A 12,602-nucleotide genomic window follows, 5' to 3' on the forward strand; every position below is an offset into this window, starting at 1 on the left:
GAAAGTTAAACAGAGTTGTAAATTGCTTCTATCAAAAAAATCTTCATCCTTCCATTACTTATTAGCAGCTTTATGCTACAGAGGAAATTTTTTTTTTTTTTTTTTCCCTTGTTTATTTTTTTGTCTTGTCCACAGTGCTCTCTGCTGACACCTGTCTGTGTCAGGAACTGTCCAGAGCAGCATAGGTTTGCTATGAGGATTTTTTTCCTGCTCTGGACAGTTCCTGATACGGGCATCAGGTGTCAGCAGAGAGCACTGTGAACAAGACAAAAAAAAAAAAAATTCAAAAAGAATTTCCTCTGTAGCATACAGCTGCTAAAAAGTACTGGAAGGAAAAACTTTTTTTTTTTTTTAATAGAAGTAATTTACAAATCTGTTAAACTTTCTGGCACCAGTTGATTAAAAAATAAATAAATAAAGTTTTCCACTGGAGTATCTAAGCCATTGTTTCCCAACCAGGGTGCCTCCCGCTGTTGTCAAACTACAACTCCCAGCATGCCCGGACAGCCGTTGGCTGTCCGGGCATGCTGGGAGTTGTAGTTTGGCAACAGCTGGAGGCACCATGGTTGGGAAACACTGATCTAAGCCTTTAAAGTGATACACTCTGCTGAGCTGGAGTATCTGAGCCTTGTTGTCCCATATAAATAAAACATAATACCCTGTAATGTTAATACTCTGGACCATAGAGGGTACCTAGAAGGGCACCTCTCCATGCGCGCATATTATATATACATACACACATCTAGATTGCGCCCCCTTCTGTATGTATCTACATTGTATCCGATCCTGGAGTGATGTCATGTATAATAATTGTGTCACCGGGGAAAGGAGCAGCAAACGTGGATTAACAGTAATCTGCAGAAATGTCAGATGATGCCATCTGTATTCTATGTCCGAGCCGGAATCATCTGCTGTTCATAGTGAGCGGCCACCGCCTGTACCGCGACCAGGGCACCAGCGCCAAAGATGTACGGACAATTTATATGCAGTGCCACCTTCTATAACAGTGTTTCCCAACCAGTGTGCCTCCAGCTGTTGCAAAACTACAACTCCCAGCATGCCCGGACATGCAGTGTGCACCTTCTATAATAGTGTTTCCCAACCAGTGTGCCTCCAGCTGTTGCAAAACTACAACTCCCAGCATGCCCGGACATGCAGTGTGCACCTTCTATAATAGTGTTTCCCAACCAGTGTGCCTCCAGCTGTTGCAAAACTACAACTCCCAGCATGCCCGGACATGCAGTGTCACCTTCTATAATAGTGTTTCCCAACCAGTGTGCCTCCAGCTGTTGCAAAACTACAACTCCCAGCATGCCCGGACAGCCTTCGGCTGTCTGGGCATGCTGGGAGTTGTAATTTTGCAACAGCTGGAGGCGCACTGGTTGGGAAACACTGTTCTATAATATGCACAGATCATCCTCCTCCTACAGAGAGAGCGAGAGCTGGGCACAAGCAGACTGCACCCATTCACACCAGTGAGCCGTCTGGTAAAGGCAGTCTTGGCATGCTGGGAGTTGTAGTTTCACAACAGCTTTAGATCACAGATTGAAGTCCACCAATTCTCCCCCCTATCATTTATTTTTTCCATTAAATATACAAAAAGGAGAAACACATTATAAAAAAGGTAGAAATACATTGTATGTGTTCTTTTTTTTAGGGTAAATGTGAGGAGTTACAAACCATTCTACAAATTCCTGCAATTTTTAGAAAATGACAGCAAAAACGCAGTAAGAATGATACAAAAGGCAACGTACGAACATAGCCTGAAGGCATCAGATCTGTATCAAAACACATCAATTGTGATTATAGGTTAAATCGCTTTCCCGTAAATGGCGCACACTGAATAAGAAAACACATCAAAACTGCACATCATGTGAGCTGCCATAGTCTAGCCAGGTGAATAGAAGACCAGGTGCGGTGAAGAGACTACACACCCTCTTTCTGAAAAGCCAGAAAATTCATATGAGATTTACTGGTGCTGCTTACATTTCCTGCCTGCCAACACAGGTAAGCACAAGGAATACACAAGAACCTCTACATTATTCTTTAATGATAGCCTATGCTGCACTAAGAAAACAATAAATAATTTCCACTGTACTTAAAGTACAGCCGTAGGCTGTCCAGGCATACTGGGAGTTGTAGTTTTGCAACAGCTGGAGGCACACTGGTTGAGAAACACTAACATTTGTGTTATACATGAATCAGTCCTTGCATTCAGAGATTTCCCGCTCTTTCAGCATCCAATAATCCACACGGAGATACACTTGGTCCGTCATCTCCTGTATAACTGTAAGCAGCCATGTTGGAGGGACCGTCGCGCTCCGGCGAACAGTTTCTCCCGTTCTACCGTCCGGAAGTATTGAAGATTTTGTAAAGCAGCGAGCGATTGGTCTGCGACTGTTCCTGCGCCCGCTCTGCCTGCTCCTGGCGCTTTTGCATACGTTTCTTGTTGCCGCCCGATTTGAGCGCCTGTATTTCTTCCTCCGTCTTCCGCTGGGTGAAGTTCCACTGCTTATCGGGCACCGCGCTGCCACCCGGCTCCGCTGCCTTTTTGCGATCCGCTTTGGCAAACTTCTTGCTGCGCTCCACGTTCTGCAGGTAGTAGTTTGTCTCTTTCTTGGCCTGAGACACTTCCGCGCGCATCCTCTGCTTCCGCACCTGCTTCTCGATGGCGAGCCGGTCGCTCAGGTGAGACCACTTGAAGCGGTGGAGGTACTGCAATGACACAAGGGCGGCGGGTTTGTTGGCACAATAACAGGGACGCAGATTGTAAGCAAGGACTAACGAAATGTTCATCTCTCTCACCTTCATAGTCCATAAGTCATCATGGAACCGGTTCTTCTTCCGGGTGCCCATCGGGGTGTTGTTCAGACTGGCTGCTACTAGCTTGGCCACGCGCTTGTCTCGAAATTCAACCCATCCTTCTGTGAAATCGCGGGCATTGCTGCCAGCTTTCTTCTTCTTTTTTCTGACAACACGATCTGACAAAGATAAAAAGACTCCATTAGGTTCCTGACTAAGGCCGGGTTCACACCACAGTTCCCGTATACGTTATCAATGTGAAATCCGTACGGAACCGTATTGAAAACTTTATGCATCGACTCTCCATTGAAAACCGTACGCCAAAAGATGCATCCGGTTGTGTCCGTTTTGCATCTCATACGGTTTTGTCCGTTTTTTTCCCGCACCCAAAACTGTTGCCTACCACGGTTTTTGGTCCAGGTGAAAAACCGTATTAAACCGTATTAAACCGTATACTATGGGAACGATATGTGCGTATGATTCCATTCGGTTTGCCCCATACGATTTTTTACTTTGCACAGTTTCTTTTTCTTGGAATTTCAATCAAACAAGGGAAACTTTATTCATAATGGAGTGAAAAGTTAAAAACGTATACTTTTTTTTTCTTAAATAGAAACGGATGCAACCGGACATCAATTTTCAAACCGTATAAGGTTTTCAACCATACACGGGTTAAAATTTGTACACACGTTTTGATACAGTTTAGTCTGGTTTTGAGGAATCCGTTTTCCATCAAAAACCTTATACGGGAACTGTACTGCAAAAACGTGGTGTGAACCCGGCCAAACAGAGAGAATGGTGCAAGCAACCTACTTTATAAGACGTCATCAGCTAAGTAGATGTAAGGTCTATTATCTCCTGTCAGCTTGGTTTTTGAGGGCGACAGACTAAGGAATGCTAAGTAGGTCTTCTTGAACACTGAATTCAGTGGGATTGTGCCAAGCATGTGCAACACAATCCTAAATTCAGTGTTAACATTTATTCAAAAAGGGGTACTCTGGTGGAATTTTTTTTTTTCATCAACTGGTGCCAGAAAGTAAAACAGATTTGTTAATTACGTCCAGTACTTAGCTGCTGTATGCTCCACAGGAAGTTGTGTAGTTATTTTCTCTCTGACCACAGTGCTCTCTGCAGACACCTCTGTCCGTGTCAGGAATTGTACAGAGCAGGAGAAGGGGATTTGCTCCTGCTCTGGACAGTTCCTGGGACAGACATAGGCGTCAGCAGAGAGCACTGTGGTCGGACAGAAAAGAAATTCAAAAAGAAAAGAACTTGCTGTGGAGCATACAGCAGCTGACAAGTACTGGAAGGATTAAGATTATTAAATAGAAGTAATTTACAAATATGTTTAACTTTCTGGCACCAGTTGATTTAAAAACATTTTTTTTTATTCCACCGGAGTACCCCTTTAACCCCTTAAGGACGCAGGACGTAAATGTACGTCCTGGTGCGGTGGTACTTAACGCACCAGGACGTACATTTACGTCCTAAGCATAACCGCGGGCATCGGAGCGATGCCCGTGTCATGCGCGGCTGATCCCGGCTGCTGATCGCAGCCAGGGACCCGCCGGCAATGGCCGACGCCCGCGATCTCGCGGGCGTCCGCCATTAACCCCTCAGGTGCCGGGATCAATACAGATCCCGGCATCTGCGGCAGTGCGCGATTTGAATGAATGATCGGATCGCCCACAGCGCTGCTGCGGGGATCCGATCATTCATAACGCCGCACGGAAGTCCCCTCTCCTTCCTCCGTGCGGCTCCCGGCGTCTCCTGCTCTGGTCTGTGATCGAGCAGACCAGAGCAGAAGATCACCGAAAACACTGATCTGTTCTATGTCCTATACATAGAACAGATCATTATTAGCAATCATGGTATTGCTATGAATAGTCCCCTATGGGGACTATTCAAGTGTAAAAAAAAATGTAAAAAAATGTAAAAGTTAAAAAAAAGTGAAAAATCCCCTCCCCCAATAAAAAAGTAAAACGTCCGTTTTTTCCTATTTTACCCCCAAAAAGCGTAAAAAATTTTTTTTATAGACATATTTGGTATCACCGCATGCATAAATGTCAGAACTATTAAAATAAAATGTTAATGATCCCGTATGGTGAACGGCGTGAACGAAAAAAAAAAAAAAATGTCCAAAATTCCTACTTTTTTAATACATTTTATTAAAAAAAAAAAATTATAAAAAATGTATTAAAAGTTTTTTATATGCAAATGTGGTATCAAAAAAAAGTACAGATCATGGCGCAAAAAATGAGCCCCCATACCGCCGCTTATACGGAAAAATAAAAAAGTTAGGGGTCATCAAAATAAAGTGATTATAAACGTACTAATTTGGTTAAAAAGTTTGTGTTTTTTTAAGCGCAACGATAATAGAAAAGTATGTAATAATGGGTATCATTTTAATCGTATTGACCCTCAGAATAAAGAACACACGTTATTTTTACCATAAATTGTACGGCGTGAAAACGAAACCTTCCAAAATTAGCAAAATTGCGTTTTTCGTTTTAATTTCCCCACAAAAATAGTGTTTTTTGGTTGCGCCATACATTTTATGATATAATGAGTGATGTCATTACAAAGGACAACTGGTCGCGCAAAAAACAAGCCCTCATACTAGTCTGTGGATGAAAATATAAAAGAGTTATGATTTTTAGAAGGCGAGGAGGAAAAAATGAAAACGTAAAAATTAAATTGTCTGAGTCCTTAAGGCCAAAATGGGCTGAGTCCTTAAGGGGTTAAGACCTCTTCAGGGGAGTGGTGCTCATTAGAGCTTGGATACCATTATATTCCATAGCTCATGGACCTCCACTGATAAAAGTGTCAAAAGGGGGGGTCTAAAAATACTGTTTAAAAACTAGCTGACATTAAGGACAGTGTTCCTTGTATCCCTACTAGGGATAACTAACAGCACAATGATATGTGCAGGACAAGCTGCGGCCACGTGTCACCAATCATGGCTTCTAGCTGGATATGACCTATTGTGAGGGTTTTACCTGGAATGTCTCGACCAGATTGTAAATGACCACAGATCATTACAGTCAATCATTACATTCCATCAACTCTTTCTTGGTGCATTATTTTTGTGCACTTTTGGGTAGTGCTCCCCAAACTGTGTCACTCCAGCTGTTGCAAAGCTATCACTCCCATTGTGCCACGACTGCATTTGACTGTCTGATGGGAATTGTAGTTTTCCAACAACTAAAGCATTGTTTTCAAAACAGTGAGTCTCCAGCTGTTGCAAAACACTGAACCTAAAGGCTGTCCGGCCATGCTGAGAGTTGTAGTTTTGCAACAGCTGGAGACACAGTTTGGAAAACGCTGAATTTAAAGGAGAACTACAGCCCAACGGTGAGGTCACACTGAGTAAGTCCTCTTGAATTCTCTGCTCAAAAATAATTAACATCTGTTTTTGCCATTGACTTCAATGTATTTTACTCTGCACTGTTCACAGTGAGTAAATTCCGCTCATGGAATTCCATTCCACTAGAAGAAAGAACATGTTCATTCATCTTGTGGAATATGAGAGCAGAAGTCCATTGAAGTCAATGGAAAAAAACATTTCTGAAATAGTCCGCCTCCTCCTTATTAAGTCATTTTCAGCGCGAAATGAAAAGACTCAGTGTGAACAAACCCTAATACAACTTATCACCTTTCCTGCGGAGAGAGGATAAGTGTCTGATTGCGGGGACCCCCTGCGATCTCCTGTACAGGGTCCCGGCAGAGCTCTCCCTATGCAGGAGGAGAGTTGGCCACAGCATGACGCCACAGCTGACCCGCCCCCTCCGTGTATCTCTATGGGAGAGCAGAGATTCAGCGTTCGTGTATTCCCGCCTCTCCCATAGAGCTGAATAGAGGGGGCGTGTCTGTCGACCTTAGTGAGGTTGGCGACACAAGCATTAGCCACGCAGAGTCAATTCCTATTAGGGATCGACCGATTAACAGTTCGGCCGATATTATCGTCCAATATTCACGGTTTTAGACATTATCGGTAATTACCTTGCCGATAATCCGATAATGCCACGCGACGCACCGCCCCCCCCCCCCCCCCCACGGACACAGACTGCCGCTGCCCCATTGCCTCCCCCATCCCTGGTTTTATAAATACCTGTTCCCGGGGTCCACGCTACTTCTGTCTCCTGTGGCATCCTGCGTTACGCAATGACGACTGACGTCCTCAACGCGACGTCACCGTCAGTGTGCACAGTGACAGCTGAGGACGCCGCCGGAGCCAGAAGTAGCGCGGACCCCGGGAACAGGTAATTATAAAACTGGGGATGGGGGAGGCAATGGGGCAGGGGTGGCGGTTGGACTAAGGACCGGCAGGTGGAGAGAAGCGGGCAGCGGAGGTCTTTGGACAGGGGATGGGGGGGGGGGGGGGGGTTGGACTCAGGAGGACCCCAGGACAGGCAAGGTGAGAGAAGCGGGTGGCGGCAGAGGTCTCTGGCTCCGCAAAAGCTGCTGCAGTTCATTGATTTAAAGCGCCTGCTTTAAATCAATGATCTGCAGCCACTTCTTCGGGGCCGGGTGGAGAAATAGCCGATAATTTATACCGGAATATCGGTATAATTATCGGCTATCGGCATGAAAGGCCACAGATTATCGGTATCGATCGGACCTAAAAAATTAAAAATAAAAATATATTCAATATTGGTTGATCCCTAATCCCTATACAGGAGATCGCAGGGGGTCCCATCGGTCAGACACTTATCCCCCAAGCGTCTATGGCTGCACTACTCAGTACTTTAATAATCAAAAAGTTTGAGAACACTGGGATTGCTGAGATTTCACCACGAATCGCAGGCAACCAAACGTTCCTGTGGAGTTCTAACCCTCTAACAGAATTCACTGTAGGACACGTCGGCCTTTAAACCTTATATTAAGGGGTAATTATGCAGAGAACCTACAACCCGTCCCCGGCCATCAGCTCCCATAGTAAGGGTCATCCTCTATATTTCGGAGATATCCATCTTTGTTCTCACCTTCAGACTGCAGAAAAATCCTCCCCACCTCCCCATGGAGACTCATCATGTTGCGGATGTGACGTGGCCGGAGCCGTGGAGGGATGTGACCCAGGTAGATTATTCCAGGGATTATATTCTTTGTCTTCTTTCCTTCTGGATCCTTCTCTTCCACTACCATCTCGGTGTCCCCAGCTCCCCGGGTGACCTCCTCTCCATTCTCCGTCCCTCCATTCTCTTCCTCCTCCTCCTCTCCATTCTCTTCCTCCTCCTCTTCATTCTCCGTCCCTTCTTTCTCTTGTCTCTTTTCAGTCACCGGCTCTTCTTGGTCTTTCATATTGTTCTCTAAACAGACAATGAACACGTCAATTCCTTGGCTTTTTAAATTCATCTCTGTCACAAGAATTTGCCAATACAAGGAAATAGAAGGGTGTCTCCAGCTGTTGCAAAAATATAACTCTCAGCATGCCCAGGCATGCTGTGCATTGCAGTTTTGCAACAGCTGGAGGCACCCTGGTCTTATCTATATCCCACCAAATGTAATCCAGCAAAAACTGGGGGGGGGGGGTGTTTTACATCCATCTGGGACCCACACAATCTCCAGAATGAACCTTAAAGGAGATATCCAGTGGTGAACAACTTATCCCCTATCCTAAGGAAAGGGGATAAGTTGCAGATCGCGGGGGTCCGACTGCTGGGGCCCCCCGCGTTCTCCTGTACGGAGCCCCGACAGCCCGCGGGAAGGGGGCGTGTCAACCTCCGCAAGAAGCGGCGGCCGACACGCCCCCTCAATACAACTCTATGGCAGTGCCGGATCACTGCCTTCAGCAATCTCCGGCTCTGCCATAGCAATGCATTGAGGGGGCATGTCGGCCGCCGCTTCGTGCGGCGGTCGACACCCGCTATCTGGCCGGAGAGCCTGGCCCTCGTACAGAGAGATCGCAGGGGGCCCCAGCGGTCGGACCCCCCGCAATCTGCAACTTATCCCCTATCCTTATGATAGGGAATACGTTTTTCACCACTGGACTACCCCTTTAATCTCCCTGATGTATGGAGAGAACGCTACTAAGCTCTAGAGCAGTGGTCTTCAACCTGCGGACCTCCAGATGTTGCAAAACTACAACTCCCAGCATGCCCGGACAGCCAACGGCTGTCCGGGCATGCTGGGAGTTGTAGTTTTGCAACATCTGGAGGTCCACAGGTGGGAGACCACTGCTCTAGAGTACCCCTTTAGGTGGTTGTCTAGGTTAGGAATAAATATAGCTGATTACTCTAAAACAGCACCACCCCTGTCCTCAGGTTGAGCATGGAATTACAACTTGGCTCCCTTTACATCAATGGAACTAAAGTGCAATACCACACACAACCTGAGTACAGATGTGGAGCTGTTTCTGGAAGGATGCAGCTCTGCTTTCTTAATTCTGGATAACCCCCTTTTAATCCCCCGTGCACCACATGGCAACCAATGAACCACTCTGCAACATCACGTGACTTGCATCACATTTCCTGACCCAAAACATACGTTCACCACGTAATCTGATTCACACACTGTACTGCGCCTTTAAACTACCTGTAAAGTGTAATGTCCGGTATCCACACAGCCAAGTCTAAGTCCCCGCTCCTAATACCGCGAACAGCGGGTACACCGAGCGCACATACCGGAGATCACTGAGAAAGCGACGAACTCCGGGCTCTGTCACTGCTCCACACACAACGTGCACGTCCTGTCGCTCGATGATGACGTCACGCCAAGAGGAGGAGGCGGCAGCAAATCGCGAAGGGTGGAGTTAGAGGATTCGGGCGATACCATAAACGGAGTGGGTGGGGGCAAACTAAAAGGGCGGGAAACGTGAGGTAAATTATAGAACGGTCTCTCAGTGTTGTGTGGTAAATCTCTAATCTGTGACTGGTACAAAACGATAAATAACTCCCAGCGTTCCGCCTGCCAGGGCATGATGGGAGTTGTAGTGATACATGAAATGGCTGCTTTCTTCCCTCAGTCACAATGACATTTGTGTAAAGAAAGACTGAGGTAAGGCTGGGTTCACACCACATCTTTTGCATTACAGTTTAGTATCAGGTTTTTGATAAACAAAACGGATTCCTCAAAACCTGACTAAACTGTATCAAAACGTGTGTACAAATTTTTATCTGTATACGGTTTGAAGAATGATGTCCGGTTGCATCTGGTGTCCGGTTGCATCTGTTTTTTAAGAAAAAAAACATACACGTTTTTTACTTTTTACTCCATTATGAATAAAGTTTTACTTGTTTTGATTGAAATTCCAAGAAAAAAAACTGTGGAAAGTCAAAAGCCTTATGGGGAAAACTGGATGGAACTGTACGCACATAAGGTTCTGTACGGTTCCCATTGACTCCCATGTTAAAAAAACTTATATGGTTTTTCACCTGGACCAAAAACCGTGGTAGGCCACGGTTTTCTGTAAAAAAAAAAAAGTAAAAAACCGTATGGTTTGAAAAACGGATACAACTGTATATATTATGAATTCGGGTAGAAAAACAGACATGGTGCACATCTACAATCTTGTATAATGATCTGATTGCTTCTCAGCATAATATCAAAAACTAACAGGTTGTTAGTATACATTTTTGATCAAAAAGTACAAGCCCACTCGCCACGTCAAGGCCACCTATTTAGAGTGGGTCCCTAACGTCCCTAGCATAAAATGGCGCAGCACCGAGCGGCGACCACCACCGCCGCGACACCAATGCCCACAGGGGGGAACGACCCACCGGCAGAGCGGCCCCAATGCCACTCAAACCAGTCTATGGGCCGGTATATATTATGGTGCATACGGGTTTGAATGGGAAGTCTATGGGCACGGTTTTCTGTACGGTTGCATACGTATTTTTTATGAAACCGTATAGTAAAATCGTGGTGTGAACCCACCCTAAGAGGCGTCCTGTCAGGTTGTGAATAGGGTGTGAGACATTTTTTTAGGTCGCGTTCACACTGGGGTTTATTTACTAAGAGTGTTGTGTAGGTTTCTTTGTAGGTTTTGATTTCCGACAGGTATTTTCCCAAGGTATTTACTAAGGTTTCCCTACATTTTGCACTTTTCCCTACGTTTTGCTTTTTTTTTTTTTACACCTGTTCTGTCGGGTTTTCCTCGGCTCAAATCCACCACATTTTCTGTGGAAACCTTAGTAAATATGTAGGGATATTTCAAAACTGTCGGGACACGCCCTTTTTTCAGGATCACGCCCATTTTCTCTCACGACCACGAACCTTTTTCATGTTTTTCTTCTATACAGGAGGGTTTTGGGGTTTTTTTGGTCGCAAATTGTGTCGCATGGAACATGCGACACAATTTGGGTCCCAAACCTGACAAAAATGAGTCGGGATCACGTTAGTAAATAAACCCCACTGTGTTTTACGTTTCATACCTTCAAGAAGGATAAAAATGTATGCGTAAACGCATGCTAAAACGTTTTCCCATCGACTAAGGTTATGGTAACGGATTGCGATATAACCTTTTTTGAAAGTCTACTACAGTTTTGTATACAGCAATATTGAACGTATTTCAGAGTAAACACTAAGGGGGAGATTTATCAAAACCCGTCCATAGGAAAAGTTTTTGAGTTGCCCATAGCAACCAATCAGATCGCTTCTTTCATTTTTGAAAAGGCCTTTGGAAAATGAAAGAAGCGATCTGATTGGTTGCTATGGGCAACTCAGCAACTTTTACTCTGGACAGGTTTTGATAAATCTCCCCCTAAAGGTCTATTCACTCGACGTAATTTCCGCAATCGTATTTCTGCCTCAATTGAAAGCCCAGAACACTTCTATGAGATTCCGCACTTCCATTCACACTTCGGAATGAATCCCATAGAAGTGTATTGGGCTTTCATTTGAGGCAGAATTCCGCTTGCGGAAATTCCGCCGTGTAAATAAACCCTAAGGTGAAGTTTCCACGGGTTTTTTTTGCTCAAACAAATGTCCAAACAGCCGCATAGCATTTATTTTGGTGAAGAAACGCAGCGGCCAGATGTAAGCTGCAAGTCATTAGGAATTTATGAAATGCCAAACCCACTTGGAGTTTTAGTTTTTGGCGTTTTCGGCGTTTTTAGACTCTTTTGGCATTTTTTATTTATTTTTTAAAATCTTATGTTAAGATTATGGCATCTTTTTCTATGAAATGTTGGAGTCCCATATATGTCTATGGGAGAGAAAAATCACAAAACACAATGGCCCTCATTTACTATTGCAAACCCGACATGTTTTGTCGGGTTGTGCACCAGATTCTGTCGCATTGCGCCAGAAATTCTGTCTGCGCCAGATTTTGTGCCAGAATTGAAAAAAATCCCAACTAACTCTCCATTATGCTAAGAAAACCCGGAAAAGGGGTGTGGCTGCCGGGAAAAGGGGGCTTGGTCTCTGAAAAGGGGCGTGTTCCCAACATTTTCACAAAAACCCAACATATTTCCTAAGGTTTCCACAGAAAATGTGGTGAATTTGAGCTGAGGAAAACCTGACAGATCAGAGCAGGTGCAAAATAAGCAAAATGTAGGGAAACCTTAGTGAATACCATGGAAAATAAATTGTAGGGAATTAAAACCCAAAAAGAAACCTACACAACACTCTTAGTAAATAAGGGCCAATGTGGGGTTTGCATTGACATTTTTTCTGATGTTTTTACATCTTTTTTTTATTGAGTTAAAAAAAAAGGGGTGGACAGAGGAAAAACTTGATAAATGCAGAAAAAAATACCTCAGTTTTCACACAAAGGCAAAAAATTCAGAAAATACAGGAAAATGGTGTGGCCACTTTTCAGTCTTTCCTTTCATTATATATATATATATATATATATATAT

The 12,602-nt window shown here is 44.6% G+C and overlaps 2 protein-coding genes across 4 annotated transcripts in view; one reads left to right on the plus strand and one right to left on the minus strand.

Moving 5' to 3' along the window:
- Window positions 1-1,456: 1,456 nt before the first annotated feature.
- ABT1 (activator of basal transcription 1) lies at window positions 1,457-9,535 on the minus strand. 2 transcript variants are annotated; one of them, XM_056538626.1, is made up of 4 exons: window positions 9,426-9,535; window positions 7,788-8,111; window positions 2,806-2,981; window positions 1,457-2,715 (listed from the first exon to the last, which is right to left on the minus strand). In XM_056538626.1, the coding sequence occupies exons 2-4, from the start codon at window positions 8,101-8,103 to the stop codon at window positions 2,344-2,346; spliced, it is 864 nt and encodes a 287-aa protein (XP_056394601.1). In that variant the 5' UTR covers window positions 8,104-8,111; window positions 9,426-9,535; the 3' UTR covers window positions 1,457-2,343. The 2 variants fall into 2 exon arrangements, with proteins under 2 accessions (XP_056394601.1, XP_056394600.1); XM_056538625.1 differs by having other exon boundaries at window positions 1,460-2,715; window positions 9,337-9,488.
- A 116-nt stretch (window positions 9,536-9,651) lies between these two features.
- LOC130290674 (metabotropic glutamate receptor 6-like) overlaps window positions 9,652-12,602 on the plus strand; it is a 75,916-nt gene continuing 72,965 nt past the window's right edge. For both annotated transcript variants that reach the window (XM_056538623.1, XM_056538624.1), the window contains exon 1: window positions 9,652-9,798. The gene's annotated coding sequence lies outside the window, so the exon portion shown is untranslated. The remainder of the gene's footprint in view (window positions 9,799-12,602) is intronic.

Source organism: Hyla sarda, chromosome 9, assembly GCF_029499605.1.
Source record: "Hyla sarda isolate aHylSar1 chromosome 9, aHylSar1.hap1, whole genome shotgun sequence".
In the NCBI taxonomy this organism is placed as follows: domain Eukaryota; kingdom Metazoa; phylum Chordata; class Amphibia; order Anura; family Hylidae; genus Hyla; species Hyla sarda.